Raw genomic sequence first — 27,928 nt, 5'->3', positions numbered from 1 at the left:
GCAACCTTTCGTTCAGAGCCTATTCGCCATGAAAGTTTTTCTTTTTTTCCCCCTTAGGAATAGTTTCCACGTGTCTTCTCAATGTGAATCTAGCTTGGCTGTACTAGTTGCGCGTCCACACAAAATTCACTTTCTTCTCGGTATTTACACAGATGATTTCTACCTGCAATGTACTGTACACAGACGTGAATTTTCTCTACTGCTAGTTCCCATCAGGGTTGCGAGTGAGCTGTTGTCTGTCCCAGCTGACTCTGGCCAAGGGGCGGACGCGTGACCTTGCACTGGTTGCCAGCCAATCATCACAAGGCACACACAGACTCACAAGCATCGCACACACGTTTGCAGCACGGATGTAAAATTCATCGGAAGAAGCTGCTCACAGTCAAATCATAAGATCCGTGACGTGACTGCTGCTTCTGCTTCTCTTGTCCTTTGAAGTTGTTGTTGCTCATCTGACAATGGTGACATTACCATGTGAGTAGTTCTGCCAGTGCAACTTTCACAAGAGGCAGTCACATTCGAATGACACAGCGAAAACATGCGTGCACACTGGAACTTTCGGTCAGTGCTTCAAATGTTGCTTTACTCTTTTAAACACACTCATTTAATCGGGACTCTTTGAGCAAAAGAGTATTCTAAATTGTGAGTCAATTATTTCTAATTTCGATTGGCTGGGTAACTGTGGCTTAATGGCATTTCAGCATCGTTTCAATACAGTGTGTTTTAAATTGCATGTGCAGGGATGGAGTACTACATTTACAGTAGACCTACCTTTTTTTCCCCTTACCTGAGTGTGTGGTTTATTTTCCCTCAACTTACTGTTTGCACTTTCTCCGAAACAAATCCTGCAAATTCTGTGTGTGTCTTGAACAGGCCATCACCATGCTGGTGTTTACACGAGAACTCATCAAACTTTACACCCTCTGAGCAAATACCACTAATTGGCTGCATCCAGGCAACTGTTAAGAGACTCGAGCCTTCCCTACCTCAAGTCAAGGTAGTCTCTCGAATGACATGCAACTGTTGCTACGCTGTAGCAAACCATGATGTGATTTGCTAGCTTTTTACTGGTTCTTAGCGTTTGTGGAATATGAGCTAAGCATCAAAATCCACCCCTTTTTAGCCATCTAGTTCCTTTATTTTTGTGGTCGAACAATCATTTAAAATAAGTTATTAAACTGACATGGGCAAAAATGATGGTCTGACCTTTAGTGCCAGTGATGCCACTGGTCAGCTGATGTAGCTAGTGAGCAACATTAAACTAAAACTGCCAAGTGAAAATCATAATGTCTTGTGCATTTGAAACATCACCGAGAAGACTTTTGATATCAGCCTTGCCAAATTTGAATGGTTAAAAAATATATAGCTAAATCTAAAATGAGCCATTAAAATTGTGACAAATTAAGCCATTTTATCTGCTCCCTGCAGGCACTTTGGGCGTGCCCACTGAAAGTGCTGAAACCATTCCTGCTCAACTGTCAAATGTTGATCAAATACCTCTGCAACGGGACAGGAAATTTGGATGCTACTCTCTCTGCCATCTTTCTTATGCACAAATAATGACATCTTTGAGCTGCAAGACAATACCCACTACAAGTATATCCCACTGGGTTGTCGCAGGGCTTTTCCATGCCTTGACAACGAGGCGCTCTAAAGCCACCGCGCCAACCTGAATCCTGGTCCTGGCTGTCAAGTTGGACTAAACACAATTATTACATTGCATTACTTAATAAACCATGGGAGGAAATGGATTTCGATGGCATGGGACCATTTCAGACATCATGTTATAATTTTAATAACTCCAATATTAAAAATGGTTTCTACCATCATTCTATCATTTTCTTGGTAAGGGAGTTGGAAAGTGTGTATGTGACCAGTACATAAGTTTGTTGGATGCAGATCGTGCAAACGTTGTGTGTCTAATTCAAGCATGTCCAAAGTCCGGCCCGGGGGCCAAATGCGGCCCGTGTTAAAATTTCCACCAGCCCGCAGCCTCTGCCATGAAATTAATAACATGTGGCCAGCCAATACTGTTGACCAAAGAGGAAAATACACATGTAAAAAAAAAAGCTATTTAATATTTCACCACTAGATAGGAGCATCAGGTGCTTTCGTAAATACCTCCCCGACCACGCCACTCTTCAAGTCGTGTTAGGTGTCAGAGTGAACCCCTCGAGAACCCCTCTCTGCGTGCCTTTGGTGTGGCCTTTTCCAACGCATTTCTAAAATAGAGACTGTCGAGAGTTGACAGAGAAGGCCGTTGCTTCCAGGCCAAGTAGAAATTGGCATTTTTTTCCCTACTGAAATACAAAACAACTGTGTCTGCCTAGTCCGCTAAGAGACTGTAGCTGTTTTCAAGAAATTTAATGTCAAGACTCACTGCCAGTCGAAATTTACGACAAGGTGAGTGTAATGAACGCCCTAAAAAATGGAAGCAACTAGCTGCTATGTGCGCCACCCCCCTACCTACCCACACACACACATGTCCCCCTTATCAAATCTGTCCCTCTTTGCAAAAAGTTTGGACACCAATGGTCTAAATCATCGCTCCATTCTAAAAAGATGTTGTCGCGCCCAGCGGGTTGCCGCAGTAGATGATCACTTGCGCATGCAGGCGGCATGCAGCTCCTGTGCCGTTTAAAGCTAACGGGCCGCCGTTGCTGAGGGGCCGTGTGCGCGTTCGCGCGCGATTCCTATTTCGTTAGTTCGATGGGCCTGCGCGGGAGTGTTACATTCGTGCGCGTGACTTAATTGTGGGATTCCGCGTCAATAATCTGCCGACTTTGACGTGAAAGAGGGCTGGGAGCTGAGAGCCCTCCCCCTCAAGCTCACTGCATGCGCGCTGCCTCATGCAGAAGAGAGAAGACACGTCCACCGAACGTCAATCGGTCCTTTTGGGCGCTCTGCGGAACCGAGGCGAGCGGAATCGCATCTCATCATGATTTAATCCGCTCTGGTCGTCACTCAAGCGGCCATCTGTCCATGCTGACGTGAGCGAACTCTTGCGGAGGGAAAGAAAACACAAGACGAAGGCGTGGGGGCGGGGAGCGAGCTCAAGTCAAAAGCGGACAAGTCCAACGGGTCGTGCGTGCGATGACATCCGCGGAGGAGGAGGCACGGGCGGGCGTGAGCGGAGGCACAGCGGGGACGGCCCGCACCTCGCCGCCGGGCCAAGCCCCCGCAGGGGAGCGGGCGGTGGGCGCCCTGTGGTCCTTCGCCAAATGTCTGGGCGCGCTGCTGCCCGTCTACCTGGCTGGATATTATGGCTTCAGCATCACCCTGGTCCTGGTCGGGCTCGTGGTCTACATGGGCTGGAAGCACGGCCGACAGGATAAAGCGAGGAGGCTCAACGCGGCCATGTACCTCCTGGAAAACGAGATGGAATTCACCACCGAGAAGATCTTCCGATTCAAACGGGAACTGCCTCCTTGGGTAAGGACTGTCAACTAACTCCTACACCGTCGTGGCCGAGCTCCGCAGTTTCGTGTGTCAAAGGCAGCCCGCACTGGGTATCGCCTATTGGCTGCTTATTATCTCTTCATAAAACCGCCGGCATAAGTTACTTTTAATGTAGTCTGAGTCTCCTCCCCCTGACAAGCACATTCCAAGTATGCAGTGCCTGGTTAATTCGTCTTGCACTCAATGGGATTTCGCGTGTCAGTTTTGCAGTGGGAAAAGAGGGACAGATTTGGAGATTACACATTAAGAAAAAAATTGCATGCATGGAGCAGCTCTTGAATTTATCGGCCGTGGACCACCATATCTGGACACAGAGCGTGAGAGCTAGGATCAACTGTGTGTGTGTGTGTGTTTGTGTTAGAAAGAAAAAGACAGCAAAGCTCCACCAAATGATCTCAGGCACGCTGTGAGAAATCATAGGACGACAGTATGAGCTCAGTAAGGTGTAATTTCCCATGAGGGCTAATTAATGAAATGTGTAAGTAGCTGCTTGGAGCTTTTCCAGCACCCAAAAGGGTACACATGTTCCCAAACTGTAAAACATCAAGTGTCAAGGGTGCAAAATCCATTGTCGCCTTCAGTGTGATGATCTACTGCTTTCAGAGTGTGTTTTTGGCTCCGGTTCCTGCCATTTCTCAGACACTCTCATGCCATTATTACTTGACGAATTGCATCAGAATTAACGGTCACCATATCAGCATTCAGAGAAGTATTTAGAGGAGTTACACTCGGGAACGGAGAGGTGCAAGGCAAGGCAGCAGTTTTATTTTTTATTGCACATTTCATGCACAAGGCAACTCAATGCGCTTCACACAAGCAAAGACACAACACCTACAAGCATTTACAAATTTTACAGCTAACGACATTCCGAAGCTAAACAGAGAAAACAAAAGGATCTTACAAAAATGATCAGAATGTACATTGACCCAATTTAAATATATAAACAAAAAACTTTAAAAAAAAAATTTAAAAGTAAAGATGTGAAAAGTAGGTTTCTAAAATAAGTAAAAGAACAAAATGATTTCAAATTGTTAAGATGACCTTAAAGTGGAAGTCAACACAAATAATATTTTTTTCCAGTTCTATGCAGGCCCTCTAGTCTAAATACAGCATTCTGATAAATATTGCGTTTGTGGAATATGGGAAATCCACCCATTTTTAGCTAGCTCAGTGGGCGGCCATTTTGTCACTGTCGACTGAAAATGACCTTGAAGTTGTTCAGGGCTCAAATAATGTCCAATCATGGCTCAGCTTCACAAAACGGGTGAGCCGTGATTGGTTGTTATCTGAGCCCTGAGCAAAATAGCCGCACCCAGAAATGGCAAAAAACGGGTGGATTTTGCTGCTTAATTTATATTCCACAAACCCATTGTAATCAGAATGCCTTATTTCAACTAGTGGGCCTGCATAGAACTGGAAAAAAATATGTTTGGGTTGACTTCCTCTTTAATCAAAGGTTTTGGGGGGAAAAGCAATTTTTAACTGGGATTTGAAATTTAAAATTTACACTTGGGTCTGAATTTACTTTTGTTGGCAGCTTATTCCACTTGTGTGCAGCATAACAGCTGAATGCAGCTTCACCATGTTTACTTTGAACTCTGGGCTCCACTAAGTGACCCAAGTCCACCCCTACTGGGTTTATATTCAATCAACATTTCTTTAATGTATTAAGGACGCAAACCACAAAGAGATGTGTAGACCAGTATCAGAATCTAAATTCAAATCTGTTCCACAGCTAATTCGGAGCCAGTATAAAGCCTTCCGGACGGAACCCGACTTGATTTTGTCGCACAGACAGTTCTTTAAGCCACTTTTGAACAATTTCATGCAAGTGTAAAAAGCACTTCAACCGTTGTGTAATAACCATAAATGAAGCTAAACCTTGAGAAGTGAGCAGAGGGCATTGCTGATGGTGAGCCGGCTTCATGCGTCATAATGCTTTTTAACATCCTTAATGGTCGTACTAGTTCATCAATAAGCCAACTGCAGTACAGTAAACAAATGACGTGCTCATCCGGACGTTCCTCACTGTAACTAACACTACATTCAGGTCGACTTTGATACGCAAATGTACCAATAAGCGTGTGACATTCCATTTCTAGGAATTTCTTGGAAGCTTCATCAGCAATTTCCTCTTAGACCTCACACTGAAAAAAATGCATAAAAAGCAAAACAAAACACCTGTGTGCAGTTAACCCTTTTCGATGCTACAAGTCTCCAACAATATGCTCTTTGTTCCCCAAAATGATGGTTGGATCCGACGTTGGCCTTTTCGCTGTATTCAAAGCAACTATGCTGAGGTCTAAATAGAGACTTCCTGGTTCGTTCTTGCTCCTTGTCATGTTCGAATCCATGCCTGACCTTTGACCTTTGTTCATTCTTCACAGGTCAACTTCCCAGATGTGGAAAAAGCGGAGTGGCTGAATAAGGTCAGCTGTATTTGATTGTTTGTTTATTTGTTATTATTGTTATTATTTTATTTAGATTTTTTTATTTTTTACAAATTCAGCATCCATTACGGGTGGAATGCTGGTGCATAAAGTTGTGGGTTCAGAATCGTTGATTTTTTCTGTGCGGCGTTTGCAAGTTTTCCCCGTTTGCTCCCACATTCCAGAAACATGCACGCTAAGTTCACTGAAGACTCCAGCTTGGCCAAAGGTGTGATTGTGAGACGGGTGACCTGCGATTGGCCGGCGACCAGTCCCGGCCGGCCTCTCGCTCATGGTCATCCGGGATATACTGGACGTACTGGATGGAGCACACACTGCTGTTTTGAAGCACATGGTGCAACTTTTTGACAAGATGTTTCGTAATTCACTTGGATGATTAGAAAAGTTGACGGCTAATGCTGCGTAAAGATCGCTTGAGATGAGCTAGCTCCTTTTGCAGCCTCAACATCCAGTGGCGAGTGCAGACGTGGCGTGATGACGCTGCGGGCGGAGTGGCTGCGAGGATCGCTCGGCTTGTCTGTCAGCGCAGAAACCAGAAGCAAAATGTGCACGTGAATACTAATAGGCCAGTGTCCTTGTGGAGGGAACGCTATGATGAACTCCAAAGTCAGAGGCCCGCATTGTCTGAGAGGAATTGGTCGAATTCGTCTTTCAACCCTGGCGGGTTTGTCCTCTTCTGCAGACAAAGAGACTGTCTCCCTCGTAGTCAACACAAAATCGACTCGTCCGCTGCGCTGTGACGGCTGCTGCATGAGCAGGCGTGTCTCCCGATTTTGGGTGCCCGCGCGACACACGGCAACCTGAAAGCGTCGGCAGGCAGGCTCATGAAGAGTTTGGAGACGGAGCTCGGTGGAGCGGTTAAGCCCGACGGTGCAGGCCTACACGCTACACTTCACACACAAATGCTGATGTCGTTAACATCAGTGTGTTGGTCCTGCCCGCCAGGGAGCTTTTTGGAGAATCAACATTGTTCTCATGCTGTCGTCAGTGATTTTCATGACGGAAACGTGAAAATCTGCATGGTTTTTTTTCAGTTAAGTGAGAGAGCACTTGATTTGCTAAATTACAAAACTGAATTGGGGATTATTGAGAGCAGGGCTCAGGTTGTTTTCTCTGTGACTTTTTTCTTTTTTTTCTTTTCAGCTGCAACGGAAACAACCAGCTTGTGTTTACCACTCTTTTGGCCTTTGCAGTCATGTGTGGGTGGATAGTTGCTTTGCTCTTACACACATGCTGCATTATTATTTCCTGATTTTGTTCCGCTTACTTTTATTAAATCAGGAAATACTCTTTGAGATGAAATGGATTTGAAGTGAAAGCCTTGCCGTTTGGGGGCTTGTTTCCACGGTAACATTATGGAAAGGTTTTGTGCGCCAGAGTCTTTTTAACAGTGACGAGTCAGCGGTACAGTTAAAAATAACACTGGTTAACACATTTAGAAAAAAATGTTTAATCAGAAATGCAAGTCAACTTTTTTTATATGCTGATTCCGGATCGACTCTTGTTTTTTCCCTAGCGTGTCAGGTTTTCATACTGATAATCATCATCATAATAATAACAAAAATACACAATGTACCATATTAATGTATTTAGTCATATTTTGATTGAAGGGTTAGGACCAGCAGCAGGTGATTATTATTATTTTTTATTTTTCTGAAACGTAGCTACAAATTAAAACGCATGGTAAAATCTGCCGTTCACACTTAACAACAAAAAAATGTTCATCTCAAAAACCTGATGTGCTGGTGAAAAAAATGAGCACATTTTTTAAATCTGCATCAAAAATACGTGGGACACATACTGTATAGCTTTCGCTGATTAAAAGTTGCTTTTGATCAGTGTAATCAGTATATTGGACCTGGTTGACCAATATGTTGGGTTTCCTAAACATCTGTTTAAAGCTTCTTTTCTTTTTTCAAAAACAGTCTCAAAAAAATAGGTTTAAAGTTTCTATCTTTAAGAAGAAGAAGAAGAAGAAGACGAAAATATGACCACGAAAACACATGTTATAGATACCATATTATGTAACTGTCCAGTTATTTACATATTTTTCTGAGTCATGAGTTGCACTCTTGTTAAAAAGATTTTTCATGTTACCAAATTGCGTAAACCCTCATCAAAAAAGATAACCTTCAGTCCAAAATTGTTCCAAGCAGAAATTGTGGCATACTTAAATGATTTTTGAATACACAAAGAATGCCAATAGCAGTATCTTTGAATATTTACCTTTTTGTGGATACACTTTCTTTGTTTAGATCCTGCAGCAAGCGTGGCCCTTCATAGGGCAGTTTCTGGAAAAGTTACTTCTGGAAACCATCGCGCCAACCATCCGAGCCTCCAGTATTCATCTGCAAACCCTTAGCTTCACCAAAGTCAACCTAGGAGACAAGGTATCAGATTGACCCCTGCACGTGTCTTTAAAAATGAGCATCCCAAACGGTCCCCGGGGCCTTATTTTACTCGCATCTTTTCTTCCCGTTAGCCTGTTTTCCTTTAGTGTGTGTGTGTGTGATCGCAGCTGTTGTGTTGACAGGCCTTAAAAGTCGTCGGCGTGAAGGCTCACACAGAGCACGACAGGAGACAAGTCATGTTGGATTTGTACCTCAGGTAATTATTATGTGTAAGAAACCGGTCAGTCGAGTCAGACATTGAGATGGTCCTTCAGTTCAAGATGTTTGTCCTTGTGTGTTTGTTTAAGACAAAACAGTCTCATAATCTCATCACCTCGGCTGCTTTCCTTATTTAAACACGCGTCTCCCTGCAGCTACGCTGGTGACGCTGAGATCAACGTAGAAATCAAAAAGTACTTCTGCAAAGCTGGGGTCAAAGGAATTCAGGTATGGAAATACAGTGGTGCCTTGAGATATGAGCTCGCTCGTAACGCAAGGCACTCGTATCCCCAATCACCCTTCCTCATCGAAATATGTCAAAATGCAGATGGTGATGATATTTACACACAATGTAGAATGTTGTATGCTCAGGCTAAGGCACTGATGCACATGTTTGGCTCATGTGCTGATGATATAAAGTTGACTCTGCTAAAATTGTACAAGGACCACCTCTGGACTCATTACAAAAGCACAAGAGTATACATAGACTGCAGGTGGCCTACACATAATGACACTCTGCGGGTGCTCTTAAGAAAGCCTCCATGTGGACTATAGTGCAATTCAGAGGTTTGTGTTCACTCTGCACGAGTGAACACTTTGCAAGCTGTACTAAAAAGTGAAAGTGAAATCTTGGTGTCACAAATATTGGATGCAGTGCAATCCACAACCAGTCAAACATATGGAAACACTGGCGTGCTTGCCTTTTTAATGTGTAACTGTTTCATTTCTGGATGTGTCTGTCTTTTTTCTAAGTGGACCCCGAGCACGGAATAAAAATTCAATTGAATTGAATCCGTTGCAACCTCCCTAAAAAAAAAAAATGTGTAATGTGTTTTGTAGTAAGTAAAATAATACTTGATAATCTTGTACTTTGCAAAAACATTTTGTAATATTGAATAATTGAGTAGAATGTGAAGAATTAAACAGTTAGTGCATCATGAGCAATTCATTCCAGCTTCTGCTGTGTGTGACTTGGCCACCGGGGGCAGCATAAAACAGTTTTGGAGACAAATTATCAACTACTGTAAGTACAAATTTGACGACTCGGTATGGCAGCACACTGAAAGAGCCCGGCTAACTGACTTGGTGGCCATCTTGGCAGGGGCGAGGTTCCCACCAAAGGCATAGACATTGAAAGTAAGTCCAAACTTGCTCGTTTCTCAACGGATTTTCGTGAAGTTTATTTTTTTGTTGATGCCAAAACATGTGCTATCAACCCAAAGCGTTTGAAAAAAAAACTCCCCAAACCTATTCTAACCTGCGAACGTTTAGTTTCCTTGTCATAATTGAACACCTTTGTGCACAACAATTTACAGGAAATGTGCTGACGCCTTTGCCCCTTCTAGCTTAGCGTCGCCGTAGGCACACAGCGCAAAAGGAGCATTTCATATCTATTACTGTACTCAATCATCTGCTGCGATAGTTTCGCAGAGATTAAAGAATATATGCCTGTGAGTATTGTTATATTTTCTCTCTACAGGTGTTGCTGTACATTCAAGGAATATCAGTTTCATAAAGCTTTCTAACACTGCCACATTGATGCTAACCATTCATCTGTGGCTTTTCCCCCGTTTTGTGTTGGCAATAAGATAGCAGACTTAAAGGCAAAGTTATGTGCCTGTTTTTATTACACCTCATATTATTCTCTTTGTTCTACGTTTAGATTGACAGTAAACTTTAACTGGCGGTGGCCATAAAGAGCTTGAGGCCTTTTTACTGGAAAGTTATTTGTACTGTATTTGCCAAACTCTCAACGTCAAGTCTTTGCTCACGAGTCAAGGCAAAGTAATTGGCCGAACGACGACAAGTAGCTTGAGAATTTTTTTTAAAAAAACCTAATTCGTGTCACTGGTATCTCAAGGCACGACCGTACAGTATAAAATGTTGTCCCGCCGAGGTTAGGGTACAGTGACTGAGCCCCTGTTTGCTTCTCTCCGTAGCTCCACGGCAAGCTGCGTGTGATCCTTGAGCCTCTGATTGGAGACGTTCCGCTGGTTGGAGCCATCACCATGTTCTTCATACGCCGACCTGTAAGTTGACCTTCTACTTGCATTCAAGTTAGCATTATTGTACAAATTGGAGCAGACAAAAGGGTGTGTTGCTTATGTATTTATTTTTTTAATGGATTCGTCCGACGATGCGGGCAAGCACACAGCATTATCCCAAACAAAGATTTTAGGTTTTAGAAACTGAACAAAAACTTGACCTTCATCCTGTCTGGATAACGTGTATCACTTGTGCAGGTGCCCCAAGCGCGGCGCTTCACTATGAAAAAGAGCAAAACTATATTCAAACGGTAAACATCGTAAAATGTTATACGAACGTGTCGGGGTGCTGCGCTGTGATTGGCCTGTCTTTGGTGGGGTGTGTCATAGCACGCAAGCTTAACGGCTTCTCATTTGCAAACTGTATGTCGGCTCTCATTGTGTGCTAGAAACTGGACATCAACTGGACCGGTCTGACCAACCTATTGGACATCCCTGGACTGAAGTGAGTTGACAAATTCCCTTTTCACCCGCACAGCAAAGTTGCAGAAATGCTACATATGAGAGAGCCCCTAATCAATTGCATCAAGTGATGTTAATATTTTGCCCCCTTACTTGTTGAGGTTACCAAAATCTTAGAAATCTTCCTCAGTTTGATGAAGTGCACTACTACCCAACAGCAATAATGAACAAAATGCTGATGGCATTGGTCAAAAGCGAGGATTATAAACATATTCAAGTGAATATGTTATTGATTCCATTTTGACTTTTAAATCATTTCAGATTTTGAGTTGATGCCAGCATGTTGCGACTTCTTGTTTCATTCAATTTTTGTCTTTATTTCCCACCTCATTTTAAGACTGCATTCATTTTTAAGGCCCATGATTCATTGTCCTTAAACTATAAAATAGCAGAAACAGCTAAAAAAAAAAAAAATGGGAGTGGAACTGTCCAAAATGAGAAAAGCTCATTTTTCACAATTGAAATTGGGTGAAAATACAATTCAGGCAATGTTATGGCTGTGAATAACATGTCAGTTTGAAAATTGTATTCTCCCTGTGTACAGCCAGCGAGTGTTGGCTTTGTAATCGAGGGCTGCCACCGTTTGCAGCGCTGTCGCCGCTTGCTGTTTTTGTCTGCGTGCGTGCGTGACCTTTCCCCGCGTGCCCCCAACATCATCCTTGCATTCATTGCAGTGCCATGTCGGACACTATGATAATGGATGCAATAGCCTCCCAACTGGTCCTCCCCAACCGTCTCACCGTTCCCTTGGTGGCTGACCTGCAGGTTGCGCAGCTGCGCTCCCCTCTCCCAAGGGTAACTGTCTCTGTAACACATGGCCTGGGGAACTGGTCGGGATCCGTGTTGCCAGCAAACACATCACCTGAATGCCGCGCAGCAGACTGCAACTGATGTCTCTCCGCACGTGTCTGCAAATGCCAGGGAGTTGTGCGTATCCACCTGCTGGAGGCCGAGGATCTGACCGCCAAGGACACTGTCATTAAGGGCCTCATTGACGGCAAGTCGGACCCCTATGCTGTACTTCGCGTGGGAACACAGATCTTCACCTCACATCACGTGGACAGCAACCTGAACCCACAGTGGAGGGAGATGTATGAGGTGAGAATGCTGTGTTTTTAGCAAAGAAAAAAAAATGGTGCGCCGGAAGCAATCTACGGAGTCTATCAACAGTTGTGAGTCGAATGAATTGTACTCTGCCGCTACAGAAAAACTCCCAAACATATTTTTTTTCAAGAATATGTTCACAGCATGCCCACTAGTTGAAACAAGGCATTCTATAAATATCACGTTTGTGGAATATGAGTTAATCCACCCGTTTTTAGCCATCTCAGGGGGCGGCCATTTTGTCACTTCTGTCGACTGAAAATGATATCACAACTGCTCAGGGCTCAGGTCACGACCAATCACGGCTCAGCTTCAGAAAACAGGTCAGCCGTGATTGGTCGTTAACTAAGCCCTGAGCAGTTGTGATGTCATTTTCAGTCGACAGAAGAGACAAAATGGCCGCCCGCAGAGATGGCTAAAACCGAGTGGATTTACTTATATTCCACAAACGTGATATTTATAGAATGCCTTGTTTCAACTAGTGGGATGGACAGTTAGCTAGCTAGCGATACCTACACACAAAAAGCATCTTTCAGTTTGGCTCGTCTGCTGGCATGCCACTTCAGAGCGCCTCGTTGGCTGTGAGTGAGTGTGCCTCATGGAGATAAGGTGTAAGAGGCAGATTAAAATGTTTTTTTTTTTTTTAATTGCTGATGTGACAGCCGGCGTATAGGCCGGAACTTTGGCTGGCATGGCTGCTTTAGAGCTAGCGCCACGTTGTGATATATTCCAGCCACCAAAAAAGCGGCTACATTATTTAAATATTAATGTTTAAATTATACATTTAAATGTATTTAAGCGGCTATATTTCTCAGCTCAAACATGGAGTTATGTGTTAGGCATAAGACAGATGGTAGCATCCAAGTAGCATCCATTTATGATGTCGCAGTAGTCATATTTGATTGACAGTTGAGCGGGGCGTGGTTTCGGTCTCCACCCTTTTGAAGCTGCATTTTTGGGTTGTTAACAATACAATGCAATACAATTTGATTTATGTAGTGCATTTCATAACAGCTCGAGCTGTAACAAAGCACTTTACAAACAATAAACAACGAATAATAAACAATAAAAAGGCCATAAATACAAGTGTTGATCACAGTTGATGTGGTGCTGCTTTGACTTTGTGAATGATTCAGCGCGTTTCTGATGTCGCACGCATCACCCACTTTCAGAGAAAAACAGTTGAGTGGAGATGTGATCTTCATTGCAAACAGGAAATCGCAACTTCTATGATAAGCAAATATTTGCGGAAACCTTTTTCTCCTGGGCATGTTTGTCTTCTACTTTTGCTCGTGGACGAACATTCACGTTGCTTAAAAGTTCAACCAAAACTCACCCGAAATGATTAAACTGAGTTCAGCAGTATTTATTTATTTATTTATTTATTTATTTTTGCCATTGTGTTGTCTTATTGTGATGCGTGTGGCTCTGCGTTTGCTGTGTGTGTTGTCCATTTTTGTGACTGTGCGTGTGTGTCAGGTGATTGTCCATGAAGTACCTGGTCAGGAGTTGGAAGTGGAAGTCTTTGACAAAGACCCAGACCAGGATGACTTCCTGGGCAGGTAGCTTACTCGTCCTCATGTACTGTAACGTGTTGTGCGTCTCACATCACGTCGCGTGCTTGCTTGCTGGTGAATCTGTCCCGACAATGCGTTTGGAGGGTCTTCGGCATTTCACCCCAGCTTCTGGTTTCTCTTTCAGAGTGAAGGTGGATCTTGATATTGTGAAACAAGCCAGAGTTGTGGATGATGTAAGTTGGTTCTAATGCCTTTGTTGTTGTTTTTTTTTGTCTCACTCCCACTCAAGTGATTCCACTTGAAAAATGGCTGAGCAAGTCCTTTGTAATCCTGTTAGCATGTGACAACAGACGTGTTGGGTCTCATGTAAATCCTTGTGACCCACTCTGGCACCCGCCTTCGGATTGAAGTCTGCGATAAAAGGACAAAAGTGTGTGTTGTGTTGATGTGAGTCGGATGTTTTTGTGCACAGTGGTTCAATCTGAGGGACGTCCCATCCGGCAGCGTTCACCTCCGACTGGAGTGGCTGTCGCTGCTGTCTTCTGCTGACAGATTGACTGAGGTGAGAATGCAGAATGTGTGAAACAAAATTAGCACACATCGTTACGATGATATGTTTATTGTGAAAGGAGTATGAACGGAGCCCCTGCAGAGTCATGGTTGCAGCAAAAACTGAGAACAACATTTACTGTATAAAGCAGGGGTCTTCAATCCTGTTCCTGGAGTTCCGCTGGTTTTCCATCTCATTCTGCTGCAACACACTCATTCAAATGGTCAGGATCGTTTTCCAGCTTCTGCGGACCTTGCTGATGATCTGATCATTTGAATCAGGTGTGTTGCAAAAGGGAGAGATGGAAAACAGACAGGACAGTGACCCTTGAGGATCAGGATTGAAGACCCTTGGTATAAAGCATCAAAATGACTAATTTTAAAGGTGGATTTTTTTTTTATTGGAATTGATTGGGGTTCTGACATTTTTGGATAATGGATCAAAAATGACCCGTGGAACATTATTGCCCAACAGGAGGTTTTGAAAAATGCCACTTATTGTATTTAAAGTGTGCCCGCAGGCGCTCCACAACAAAATGAAGTTAGAAAGTATTTTCAGTCAGGAAGAGATGTTCCAGCAATAACTCTAAAATGAGTTAATTCAAATGAAAAAACTCAATGTTTTGAATCATGTACATTATGTATATTAAAGTATTTATTAGTCGTTTCGATGTACAATTCCCACAAAGTCCAATGCCACATTTCAAAGAGAACGTTTTTTGAAACGGAGAACAAATTCAGTTGGATAATCCAGACACTCCATCCAGAAGTTTGCCAATTTACAGACAAGGTTTTTATTTCTTTATTCATTTTTTTGTTTTTTTTGTTTTAACTTGCAGATCTGTCAATGGAGCGACTGTCTTATTCATACGAAACAATAAATTTGAAATATGTTAGTTTAGTATTTTTTTGTCCATACCAAATACAGATACTACACATCAAATGCTCAAAGGTAATTAACAGTGTAAACATTTTAAGAGAGAAACATTATGTTGTTAGTTGTACTAATAAGTATTAATAGATATCAGCAGTCCACTTCATCTTTACCCTCCTCCACTACATTTTGCGTGACAGTTTGATTACTTATCTCCAGTCTACTCCTTCATTTAGTTTTGGTTGCCCTCATTGCAGAAATTCCAAGATATTCAGTGCTTTTTGCCACATTTGAAGTATTCGTTGGCTCATTTGCGAGCCCGTCACCTGTACTCACCAAATGTTACGCAGATACATAGGAATCAACTGTAGTGATTTAAGTAAATTTAACTATTGTCTTATCATGGAAGTTGAGATTTTTCCCCTTTTTGAGTTCATGAATTGTGTTTGTTTTTTGCACATTTTTACTAGCTTGTGACCTTACTTTTTTACGGTTGTATCATGTGACTGAGATGAGCAGTTTTGACGTTTGTACGGAGGCACCCGATTTTCCAAATCAAACTTCTTTCAGACTCTGATGAACAATACAATATTTTTCGTTCGGTCTCAAATGTCCCACGTACAGGTATCGGCCCGTGACCCGATGTGTGGGCACCACTGATGCAGACTACCTGCAAATAGTTTTAACTCTGCTGACCAATCCACGTTAAACGAGCGGGTGTAGTTGTTGTAATGAATAGAAATTCGATCTCATCACTTCTTGCGTCTCCTCTAATTTGATTTGTCCTCCAGGTGATCCAGAGAAACCAGAACCTGACCAGCAAAACCACAGATCCACCATCTGCTGCCATCTTGGCCATCTATCTCGATCAGGCTCACGAGCTGCCTGTAAGATCGGCGTCCCTGTCACGCAGTATCGGTTTGCCCTTTGCACACCTGTCATATGATTTTATCCTGTTTCAGATGAGAAAGGGCAATAAGGACCCGAGCCCTATGGTGCAAATTTCAATTCAGGATACAACTCGAGAGAGCAAGGTAATTGAACGTGGTTATTGTAACAGGCAATCGACCTGTTCTCAAAATGAAATGTGACCCTTTTCCTTGACAGAGGAGCATCAAACAGCTGCAGCTTATTCCGAACAGAGAGATCAGAACATATCAATCCAGTCCTTAAGGCTTGACACTGGCTCCCGCCCAGCTGTAGAACAGACTTCAAAATTCTGCTTCTGGTCCTTAAATCACTGAATGGCTTAGGTCCCGAATACATTCAAGCTCCTGGAATATAAACTCAGCAGACTCAAGTCAATTAGTTGAGGCCAGAGTTCAAAGCAAACATGGTGCATCCGCATTTGGCTCTTTTGCTGAACAGAAATGGAATAAGCTGCTCAGTGCCCACAGAAGTGAAGTCAGACACAAGTGTAACTCGTTTGAATCCATCTTAAAAACGTCGCTCTATTCCCACCCATAGCTTTGATTAAGGTCTTTTCGAGCATTTCTAGAATCATTTTTTTTTTCCGAAATTGTGGTCTTGTGCTATATGGTCCTTTATAGCAATTATAGAAAACCACTTATCTACTTTGCTTTTAAATGTCTTGAAGTCATCTGTTTTTCTTTTCTTTTCTTAAATTCCTTTGCCTTTAAATGGCGTTTTTTTGTAATTATGCGAAGCGCATTGAGTTGGCTGACTTGCCTCGCCTGCAGACTTGCTACGGCTGCAGCAACCCCGTGTGGGAGGATGCGTTTACCTTCTTCATTCAGGATCCTCGCAAACAAGATATCGACATTCAAGTAAGTGATTTCGTTATTGACTTTCATCACTCCACCCGCATTGATTTTTTTCATTCTTCTTCTTCTCTCTGGTTCTTGTCACTCACCAACGTAGAAGTGTTACCATAGCTTGTCACGCTGTTCCTGCTGCGTGTGTCAAATCAGGTGAAGGACGACGACCGAGCTTTCTCCCTGGGCAGTCTGAGCATCCCTCTGGCCCGCCTTCTGGGGTCCCCTGAACTCACCATGGACCAGTGGTTCCAGTTGGAAAATTCGGGTTCAGCTAGCCGCATCTTCCTCAAAATTGTTCTACGGGTTGGTTATTTCTGCAAAAGCTCATGTTGCACAGCGTGGTTTGTTGCTTGTTTTTTCTTTGCCGTGTGTTACTGCAGTAACTATATGATCACGCAAATTCAAAAGCCGCTCTGTTGAAAATGACACAAATAGGTGTGTGCCTCAGAATTGTCGAGCGATATAAGCATTGTTTTGAAAACGTTGAAAGGGCCATTGTTCTTCTTCAATATCTCGAATGTCAAAGTCTATGGCCGCTTTCTTGCGTGGCGATGCTTACAATCGTGCAGTGTTTATCCGACAAATGTGAGTGACTTTATGGCAACCTTTGCGCTTGTGCGTCTCCAGGTTTTGTGGCTAAGCGATGACGCCACACCCAGCACACCGTCGCCCCGCCCGTTAGCTCCTGGCTCAGGTCCTGGTCACGGGGGGATCACAGCAGAACTCAACCCGATGGGGCCTGGTGGGTTAGCTAAACCTCCACCGTCACGCCCCCAGCACACCACGCCGGACCCTGAGTTTGCAACTGAGGTAAAAAAAAAATTTTTTTTTTAAAGTTACAGCTTTGGATTAATGTTTCTCTGTTTTGACTATTTATAGGTAATGTATATGATTAAACCAAATGTAGTTATTTTAGTTTATTCTATAAACTACTGGCAATATAGCACCCAAACTCCAAATTCCAAAAAGTCATTTCGAGCATTTAGTTGCAGGCAACGAAAAATGGTCACAATAGTGAAAAAGTCGAGTGTGGATAATGAAAGTTTCAAGGATGTGAGCCGAAGCAATTTCTGCTTTGTCCATAGGGAGTGCTTCGAATCCATCTACTGGAGGCCCAAAACCTGATCGCCAAGGACAACTTCATGGGGGGCATGGTGAAAGGGAAGAGTGACCCTTACGTCAAGATCCGCGTGGCTGGTATGACCTTCCGCAGCCACACCATCAAAGAGAACCTCAATCCAATTTGGAACGAACTCTATGAGGTTTTGTCCGCTTTCTATTTTGCCTGCGCTTGGGTGGCTCACATCAGACGTCCGACAACGTTGGTGCGTGTGATTTTTAGGTGATTCTGACTCAGCTGCCTGGCCAAGAGATCCAATTTGAATTATTTGATAAGGACATCGATCAAGATGACTTCCTGGGCAGGTGAGTCCTCGCTTTACAAACCAAAACGCTCTCTTCCACGGCACCCAGCTGAGTAGTCTCTTTGCAGGTTCAAACTGAATTTACGTGACATCATCAGTGGACAGTTCATCGATACGGTGTGTGGCATGTTGCACAATCGATTTCAAGCCATTTTGGGGGGAAACGGCTGACTGATGGCCATGTTGTTGTCACAGTGGTATACTTTGAACGACGTCAAGTCCGGTAGAGTTCACCTGCTGCTCGAATGGCTGCCCAGGGTGTCCGACCTTCTCAGACTGGAGCAGGTTTGACTGGAAATTCAAATATCGTTGATGGGGAACCTGTCGACTCTTTCATTAAAATTTTTACATTTTAAAAATCATTTCTATTTGTTTGCATACAGTACCATAATATCATGGAAGGGGGGGGGGGGGGATTTTGTGGACACCCTGTACTGTATTGTTTCTCATCATCCTGTTTTATAATCGCTCTGAATGAATCTCACTTTTTTTTTTTCCCCCCACCAAGATCCTGCAGTATCAGTCGCAGCAGTTATTCCAGAACAAAGTTGTGCCGTCGACAGCCGTTCTCTTTGTGTATGTGGAGCGTGCTCACGGCCTGCCGGTAAGATCACATCATCCATTGATCTCAAAGCAAAGTGGGCCAAGGTTCACTGACTGAGCATAAGCATTTTTTGGAGCACTGCGCTGTGCGGTTACTGTACATCTGCACTCTGCTTTTATTATGCATACAATAAACATACATAATGTGAAGACATCAATCATAATGGTGATGTTAGAAATGGGCATTAAAATATAGCTGCGAAATCACGGCATTCTTACCCAAGGTCAGCTGGAGTTGGATTTTTTTTTTTTTTTTTTTTTTTTACACGACGTACACTTTATTTCAGTTGAAGAAAAGCGGAAAAGAGCCAAAAGTTGGAGCTGAGGTTCTTCTAAAGAATGTGTCCCACCGAACTAAGGTAAGACAATGACTTGTGTGTGTGTGTGAGTGCAGCCCTTCGTGTCCTGAAGTCTGCCATCTTGTTTTTTTGCTCAGGTCTGTGAGCGCTCCACGTCTCCTCGATGGGATGAAGCATTTCATTTCTTGGTTCGAGATCCCAGAGATGAAACGCTCACAGTGAAGGTGAGAGTCATGGACTTGTTCTCCGTTTAGCCATTTTGTAGAGATGAGGCAGCAGCCGGTCAATGTGTGTATGTTTTTTTTCCCCGTTAGCTGTCTCACAGCTGGGGCCAGGCTCTCGGGTCCTTGACGCTGGCTCTCAGGGAGGTGATGGCTGAGCCCAACTTGGTGCTGGACCGCTGGCTTGCCTTGGATGGAGCTCTACCAGAGAGCCAGATCCTACTGAGAGCGACGCTCAAGGTGCTGGTGCTGTCAGTTACAGAATATTGAATGACTTTGGTGAAATGTACCGTAGATGGGATCGTTATTTTAATTATTATTATTATTATTATTAATTAATTCATTCATTACGTTTGATTTAATTTAATTAATTTAATCAATTGTAATTATTCGGTACACCTGCACATAAGCCGCCATATCACTTCAAACTACAACCACAATAGTAAACATATGTTCAATGTTTTTCAAAACCGAGTATTATCTGTGTAGGGTCTATTATTGCGGGTGTACCTAATGATGTGGCATGTGAGTGTATAACAAAGCAAAAACAGTTCATTGCTTGACCCTTTTTGCAGTCCAGAGTTATTAAAGATATAACCATGTGTTGTGTTGTGTTGTGTTGTGTTGTTGTGTTGTGTTGTGTTGTGTTGTGCTGTGCTGTGCTGTGCTGTGTGCAACCGTACTGAACGTCTTGCAGATCTTGGATACACAGTTGGCGGTATGCCGCAGGGCCCCGGGGGACACTGACGGCATCGGAGACACGGTCATTCCCAGGTGGGATCCGTCCCATCTGGACCTGAGACACCGAAGCGCATTCACCATGTGAGTAATGGTTGCCCCATTGTGAATCAAACTGCTTCCAAGCTATAGTTAGGCCTATTGATTAGAAGTCAATCGCCGACAATCAGTACTTAGGATATTAATATGATAAGTATGTTATCCAAAGTCTAAGCGTGTTATTGATTTTGATCATTAGGGGCAGCGATGCCACAGGTTTTTCCAGCCAGGTGAAGCTGACCATTGCATACTCCACAGAAGAGAACAGGCTTTTCATCACTGTCCATGCATGCAGGTCTGACTTTGTTCTGCCACCCGTGATATCGCTCTCGTATTTTCTACGAAGAGCAGTCGGTAAAGATTCTGTGTACGTACCTGCAGAGCCCTGATAGCCTGCTCCAAAGACGGAGCTGACTCTTACATTACTTTCATGCTGCTGCCTGACAAGAAAGCAACCACGAAGAGGAGAACTGCCACCAAGAAGAGGGACCTCAACCCAGAATTTAACGAGAGGTGAGACATGTTATGCATGTCTTTTTAGTCACAGTTTAAAACTGATCCTGTGTCATAAGAAAAGATGGCTGGCATTTTTAATCAGACTCCTCCAAACTTGGATTTGGAGTTTTTCGCACAAAATTGAAAACTAAAGGTTTGCAGAATCTTGCAGTCCTGTGCCACCTATTTTGGGGGTCGTAAAAGACAACTACGCAGTTTGCTGTGGATGCGTTTTTTAAACATTTTTCTTTTGCGGCAAAACGTGGCAGTGTGGATGGAATTTTTTTTTCTAGATGAAGAGGGGGAATTATTTGTTTTTAAAAAAGAACGGTTATGTGTAGACAAGGCCTCAATGATGCTAATTCTGCCTTCTCCTTTTCTGTAGGTTTGACTTTGACCTCTCTTTGGAGGAGTCAGCACAGAGGAAGCTGGATCTGTCGGTGAAGAACAGCGTCTCCTTCATGAGTAGAGAGAGGGAGCTCATTGGCAAAGTAAGCGTGACTATCATTAACTGCAACCTGCAGGAAAACATTGTGCTCCCGCCTGCCACACCTGCAGCACAATTCATTGACAATCATCTCAAGAGTTGTAGCAATACGTCTGCCTTAGGGTGCCCTCACCAAAATCAAATCACTACTTTGCAGGAAATCAAAAATGTGCCATCATGCTTGAGTTGCCAAACACCGTTTAAGTTGGTACTATACTTTATATGGCCATCATAAATTGTTGCAGCCCAAAATCAACACAGCACCACCCCCAAATCATGTTCATTTGCTAATTTAATTCGCTAACAAAGTCATTGTTGGAAATGGTACAGACATGTTGACGCCAACAGCCTTGCTCATCAAAATATGTGCTCGCTGCGACTTCCTCAACAGCATGAAAAGGCTGCAATACCTCCCAAAGGAAAACAACTGCAGTTAAATCATCTCCACAAATTCTTTTTTCAAAGGTCTGTGAGCCGTGAGTGATACAAGAAGGCAAATGAGGTGATGACTGAGCAGTGTAAGCGACGGATAGTAATCTTCACATAAACTTACCTCTGTGGCTGATGCGCCTTTTTCTGCCACAAAGCAGCACACTCTTGATTTTTAACAAAGTGAGGATAAGCGGTTTGGAAAATGCATGGATGGATGCTCTGAAAAAGCAAAACAAAACATCCAGACTTGGAATCTAAAGACAACATCAGGCTGCAAGGCTATCGCAGAATGAGGAAGTGGTTAAAAACAACTTCTCATACAATGACAACACTTTAAATCGCTTGGTAATGTGTAAAAAAAAAAGTAACGGCTGATGTGGGAAAAGACCGATAGTGTTGATTTGGAAAAAAAAGTATGGAATTGACCATATTTGGACGTACAGGGTTTCCACCTTTACACCTGTACAACACATGTGTCAAACTCAAGCCCCCCGGGGGGCCAGGTCTGGCCCGTGACATCATTTTATGTGGCCCGCGAAGGCAAATCGTGTGTTGACTTCAGAGGTCTCTTTGAAATTGTCTTCACTGCTAACACAGCAAATAAGATATAGCAAGCATTTGCTCCTGATCCCCCCTTTAAAATGCAATGAAAAATATAATTCTGATTTCCAAACTAGTTCTAGATCAATTTGTTGTGTATATGTGATAACATAAGGCGACCATAGATTTATACGGGTTCACAGTCGTAACGGCCCGCGACAAAAATGAGTTTGACACCCCTGCTGTATAGGATAATTGGTGTTGAAAATGGATGGATGGGTTTCCACCACCTGACAGTAAGAATATGGACCACAAAAATTGTTGAACATAACGATCCAGCTGCCTCTTTGACAGTGTGAGCAGGATGTGCTTTCATCCACTCCCAAGATGCTCGGTGCGGGTCTACAACCTTGCATTCCTATTGTGACTTTCGAAAATGCAAATTAGCAGCTGCAAGTCACGTGCCGTTAGCGTGTTTGAAAGTGATCCTCACCCAGTTCCTCAATGCCTGCAGCTGCAGCTGGACCTGGACCAGATCGACCTGAAGACTGGCATCACACAGTGGTAAAAACATCAACTGCTTGAAGCAATGAAGACTGTTCGCATACGCCAAGCAGTCAACACGTCTTCTGTCTTTGCAGGTACGATTTGGTACCGGAGTCAACCTAGAAGAGTACCTTGCTGATCTTCGCTACTCACTCACATTTGGTGTTGCTTGTGCGCTCTGTGACTTTTGTGCGTGTATATTCAGCTTTAATGGCGTTTTCCATCTTTGCTGAAGGAAAAAAAAAACTAAACAAAAAAAAAAACGGAAAAAGACAACACATCCGCTCCATAAAACAGCAAACCATCAGTATTTATGAGAGGAAGCTAGCTTGTCATGGAGAACCTTTTAGCAGTGCTGAATCCTTGCTGTCTTAGACACAATCTTCAGTAACAATATTTGGCTGGATAGATATTTAATAATGCAACCATGTTGCACAAATGACCACTTTGTATGTTACATACAATGATATGAAATGATAATATATAAGCCCGTCAAAGTCCTTTTGGGATTGTATGCTCACAAGGGCTTCCTTTCCGAAGGTACGGCCACGTTGTACACATTCCCAACCTCCAACCTGACTGAAAGACATTTGAGTTTTGTTTTTTACAGTCTTATTACAAATCCCGATATCGCTTTTGTTTGTGTATTTCTATTGTTGCCTTAAGTATTAGACAACTTTTACAGGTTTGTCAGTGTTTCACAATTATGTTCCAAAGGAAGTTTTATATGCTTTATCCGGAGGTTTGTGATGATTGTTGCTTTTTATAAATGCAAGTATTACAAAATGAGAGCCTTGTATTGACCTCGGACAACAGAGCTGAGAAACTCGAAGCAGTCTCAATCACTGTGCTTTTATGAAGAGAACACTTTTGACGGTACTCCAAACTCACGGCATGCTTGCTTCTTTGCATTGGTCATGCTCGATGCACCACTTTAATGCTGTTAGCCTTCTTTGTTCCACAAAGCAGCTGTTTCATAATGAAAAATTACAACGCGTGTGGTAGGAAGTAGTAGTGGCACTTTTGTGTTGCACGGCTGTCACTTTAACACAAAGACCATCTTGACATTCGTGTGCATTTGCTCAAGAGAACCGCCTTCATGTTGACACTGAAAACTGCTGTTTTTTTTTTTTTTAACTTAATATACATAATAAAAGATCAGCTTTGAAGTTGTTGAATAAAGTTTGCATTCCCACAATAGGTTTGTCTGTCATTTTTCACCTCCGGTCCTGGAGGGCACCTGCCTTGCAGGTTTTCAATCCCTCCCTGCTGTAACACACCTGATTCAAATGATCAGCTCATCTGCAAGCTATTGAGAAGCCTGAGAATGATCCTGATCATTTCAACAGGTGTGTTACAGCAGGGAGGGATTGAAAACCTTTACGACAGGTGCCCTCGAGGACCGGAGTTGGTGACCCCTGTTCTATGGTGTGGAGGGGCTAAGTATAGCCTGGGTTGTTAGAAGAAGTTACACAGAGATTTTTACTGGTTGTTACATGATACAGTTCAAGACAAAAACCTCTCACTGCTGGTGTTTTTTTGTTTTTTTTTTAAATTAAATCCTGTGTAGCCATTTATTGATAATGGTAATAGCAACATCATCAGCGAGCTGACATTAGTACAAGTCAGACAATTGCACGATGGTCGGAGATTGTGAGAAAAACGGTTTAATCAAGTTTTCTTTGATTTAAAGCAATTCTCATTTTCATTCACACACTTAAAACACATCAACACTTTGAATGTCTCATGATTGTTTCGAGTGCTCCATCTAGATTCCGTCTTCTTACTGTACATATGCTGAAATGATTCAGGAAGAGGCCGGCAAAACAAACTTGTTGGCGCTTTGCGAGGGAAATGAAGATGGGGTTTCCTAATGGAGCGCAGAGGACAAGATGTAAACAGAGATTTTAATCAAAATTAGCTTTTTCCTGGTGACACCCAATCTGCGTAACTGACAACAGCAGCACTCTTGCCACTGCTGCCAGTGTCTGCCAAGAAGACTGCAATAAAGCCCAAATGGAAAGTTACACCACTCAACTTTTCCACCATCAAGATTTGAGTATTAAAGCAGATAAACAACTGTGTATGAAATGTTGATTAATGTCCATGTAACATACAGTAAAGGCATTAAGATAATGGGTTGAGGAAAATTATACTAAAGGAGAATTGATAAATAAAATAAAGTGTTAGGGGATCGTAGTTTGTGGTAACCATCCATCCGCTTTCTTCGCGAATAGCGGGGGTTTACTGTATTCAACGAGTGCCTGAGCAAATACTTTGTGCAATAATCTTGTTTTACCAGCAGGTTGCGCCAATGCGCAACCTAGCTAGTGTCCAGCTGCTTCGGGGACTGTTGCTGCAGATGTGCAAGGCGGGGCAGCGGCGAGGGCGTGATTGACATGTGCTTGGACCAATAGTCGTAATTTGCAACCCGGGGGTGTGTCCCAGAGGAGAAGCCCCGCCCACTGTGTGGTGCCTCAGGATCACACAACAATAATGAATGGAAACACGTCGTAGCCAAGAAAGAAAGTCAAGCAGCAACGTCTCAAGCGCTGCTCGCGATTTGCAAAGTTAGACGTGAAAGGAAAAGCGGAAACTTGGGCCCATGGCGGAAAGCAGTAACAAAGAAGAGCGGACTGGAAACGCGTGAATAAATGGCATTTGGACTGAGTACAACGACACTACTGCACTGTCAGTTTTTACATGGGAAAAGTGGAACCTTTGGATTATTACATTGATCACACCACTGGAATATTTGGGAGATTTTTTTTGTTTTTAATTACCCGGCTTGGATTAACTTTAAATACTTTAGCAAAGTGTAGCAAAAAGAGGATACGACACTGCTGTGAGAAGCAAAATGGGTAATATTGAAAGTGTAGACGGCCAGTCGGAGATGAAGCATCACTTTCTGCCCCTGAAGGTGCCCATGCCGGACCCCACCGAGCTGGAGGAGAAGTTCGCCATCGTTTTGGTGAGTTGTCGGGCTTCTGAAAGCAAACCCACCCACTATGTTGAATGTGAAAACACTTTGTCGCGAAGCCCACGTGTGTTTGCTCACGAGTGGTTTATTCCATATGAAAGAAATACAGATGAAATGAATGGGAAAAAAGAAATATTTTTTAATGTATTTGAAACGAGGAGACCTGTGTTTGGCCGCCCCGTATACTGCCTGCGTCACCCCCTCCTCTCCTGTGGTTCTTTTGTCTCCCTAAAAAGTCAGACAACTCAGCATTTGGCTGGAACAGTGAACGCACCACGACGCAAATGGGGAGGAGGGTGGGCGTTGTATTTTTCTTTTTTGTTCTGTTTCCATTTTTTTTAAGTATATACAGTAGACGGGGGTGGGAATATGACTAGCACATTACTGCATTCTGTCTGAGGACTGCAGGCTAAACATTGTAAAAACAACATTCTTTCTCTCTCTCTCTCTCTCTCTCTCTCTCTCTCTCTCTCCCTCTCTTCCTCTCTCTCTCTCTCTCTCTCTCTCACACTCACACTCACACACATACACACACACACGCACACAGTCACCACAATGAAGTTGAGCTCTTGTAATGATGAGCTCTCAGTCAACAGCCACTTCTATGTCAAGTGACACGTTATCAAGTGTGAAGTTTTGGGGTCTTTCCCAAATGAAAAGGAAAGACATTACACTTTTGGTCCGCCACCCCCGCCCACCGCCGCCCACCCTCCAACACACACTCACACACTTTTGGTTTCCCCCACGGGTTTCTACTGTTCATGACAAATTGATATTTGCATGGTGTTCCCCCTCTCTCTATTGGAACGAGAGGGGAATAACAGATCTATTATTATATTTTGAAATGACTGGCTGCCTATATTTGTCATCGTAGTTGAATATCTTTAAAAACTCCACCCGCCTTGATGTTTCACCTTTACTGTAAGTTAACTTAACCAAAGTTAACTTAACCTAAGTTAACTTAACTTAACTTAACTTAACTTAACAAACCCCCTTATGTTGTGAGCAGTAGAAGAACTTTTCTGTCCATTTTACCCCAATAAAAATGGAAAAATAAGACTTTGGTTATGTTGGGGCAAGCCATTGTACAATGACACTAAAATAATATCATTTTGAGGGCCATTTTAAAGAGACGGGATGGCCATGTTTTCACTAACAAGTTCATTTGATATATTTTTTGATCAGGAAAATGAAAAGAGTTGTCATTTTCTATTCTATCAATACATTTGGGAGAAATTAGGAAATAAGTGACTCCATGAATAACGCCTCTTGTTAGTGAGGAGAATGGCCGCGCCCCCTACCGTTCTATCCTTGTTCGGTCGGAGTCACTGGAGGAGCCGATTACAAACCCTCCATTGGAAATCATTGTACTTTCATTGCTTATAACGTCCAAAAACAGTGATCAATAGGCACCAAACTTCATGCGGACATAGTTACTAATGAACACTTCAACATATCAAAATGATTAACCTCTCCGTGGCTGATTTACATGAGAATGAGAAAATGTGGAAGTGAGCAGAGCTACATAGATTTATGCTGCGACAAGCGCACACTGTTTCTTTGCTAAAAAAAACCCCAAAACAAACCACTGCTTCTTTGCTGATCACAGTTAGGACGGGCGAGGCATTTAACACCAGTCAGGATATTTACAGAGACTGAAGTGGGAATGAGTGGATGAGCACATTTATTTGGATGAGGAATGCCCCCAGTTTTTCGACCGACAACACGCCGTCCAATGGAACGTAACAGCCGAAATGGTGCGTTCCAATGCGGCCACACTCGTTGTTGTGGAGTCGGATGCGCACGTTCAAGACACTCCTGGTATTTGATGAGGTCTTACCTCACTCTGACACCGCTTCACTCTCGCGGCTGCAAGCGGTGTCGGACAACGCACGCGACTGCTTGGGAGGTAACCCCGCGATATGAAGACGCAGGCTCATGATCACCTCCACACGCTGCGCGGACAGTAAGGAGCTAATGTTGTTGTGCTAACGCCTTTTGTTTTAACGGCCTGAAGCTAGTTGTTGCTATTAGCCGTCCTATTATCCTACCTTTAGCCGGGGAGGGAAGAGGTAAAGAGTAAAGCTCCAATCTGCCTGCCCTGCTGCTCGCTGCAAGCCGCCGTCTCCCTCCTGGGAGTTGACACGAGTTTAGCGTCGCTAAATGTCCGAAATATAACCAGTCGGGCTTCGTGTGCGCATTCATGCTCTTGTCCACTTCAGCTTGTGAAAGTGGAGGAGCAATCGCCAAGGTATTTTTGATTTTGTGGAGGTGATC

The 27,928-nt window shown here is 43.3% G+C and overlaps 2 protein-coding genes across 6 annotated transcripts in view; both read left to right on the top strand.

The window, feature by feature from the left end:
* Positions 1-345: 345 nt before the first annotated feature.
* On the top strand, positions 346-23,869 carry esyt1a (extended synaptotagmin-like protein 1a). Of its 3 annotated transcripts, XM_086038528.1 has the most exons (32): positions 346-474; positions 874-997; positions 5,847-5,888; positions 8,165-8,299; positions 8,443-8,516; positions 8,674-8,746; positions 10,459-10,548; positions 10,953-11,008; positions 11,700-11,820; positions 11,947-12,123; positions 13,609-13,691; positions 13,831-13,879; positions 14,119-14,208; positions 15,861-15,956; positions 16,032-16,103; positions 16,770-16,856; positions 17,001-17,150; positions 17,475-17,657; positions 17,933-18,109; positions 18,190-18,272; positions 18,340-18,388; positions 18,467-18,556; positions 18,780-18,875; positions 19,162-19,233; positions 19,311-19,397; positions 19,488-19,634; positions 20,092-20,216; positions 20,371-20,466; positions 20,553-20,684; positions 21,052-21,157; positions 22,640-22,689; positions 22,767-23,869. In XM_086038528.1, coding segments are annotated over exons 1-32 (3,042 nt in total). In that variant the 5' UTR covers positions 346-472; the 3' UTR covers positions 22,795-23,869. The 3 variants fall into 3 exon arrangements, with proteins under 3 accessions (XP_085894654.1, XP_085894637.1, XP_085894645.1); XM_086038519.1 differs by lacking the exons at positions 346-474; positions 874-997 and adding an exon at positions 2,682-3,432; XM_086038511.1 differs by lacking the exons at positions 346-474; positions 874-997 and adding an exon at positions 2,677-3,432 and having other exon boundaries at positions 15,861-16,103.
* Positions 23,870-25,184: 1,315 nt separating this feature from the next.
* The window catches only part of fmnl3 (formin-like 3), a 40,714-nt gene continuing 37,970 nt past the window's right edge, over positions 25,185-27,928 (top strand). For all 3 annotated transcript variants that reach the window (XM_086038498.1, XM_086038489.1, XM_086038481.1), the window contains exon 1: positions 25,185-25,642. In XM_086038498.1, coding sequence (XP_085894624.1) covers positions 25,529-25,642 — 114 coding nt within the window. In that variant the 5' untranslated portion in view covers positions 25,185-25,528. The remainder of the gene's footprint in view (positions 25,643-27,928) is intronic.

The sequence above is a fragment of the Filicampus tigris genome, chromosome 1, assembly GCF_054856515.1.
Source record: "Filicampus tigris isolate MCC_2025a chromosome 1, RoL_Ftig_1.0, whole genome shotgun sequence".
Taxonomy (NCBI): domain Eukaryota; kingdom Metazoa; phylum Chordata; class Actinopteri; order Syngnathiformes; family Syngnathidae; genus Filicampus; species Filicampus tigris.
This window is presented reverse-complemented; position numbering and strand designations above follow the sequence as displayed.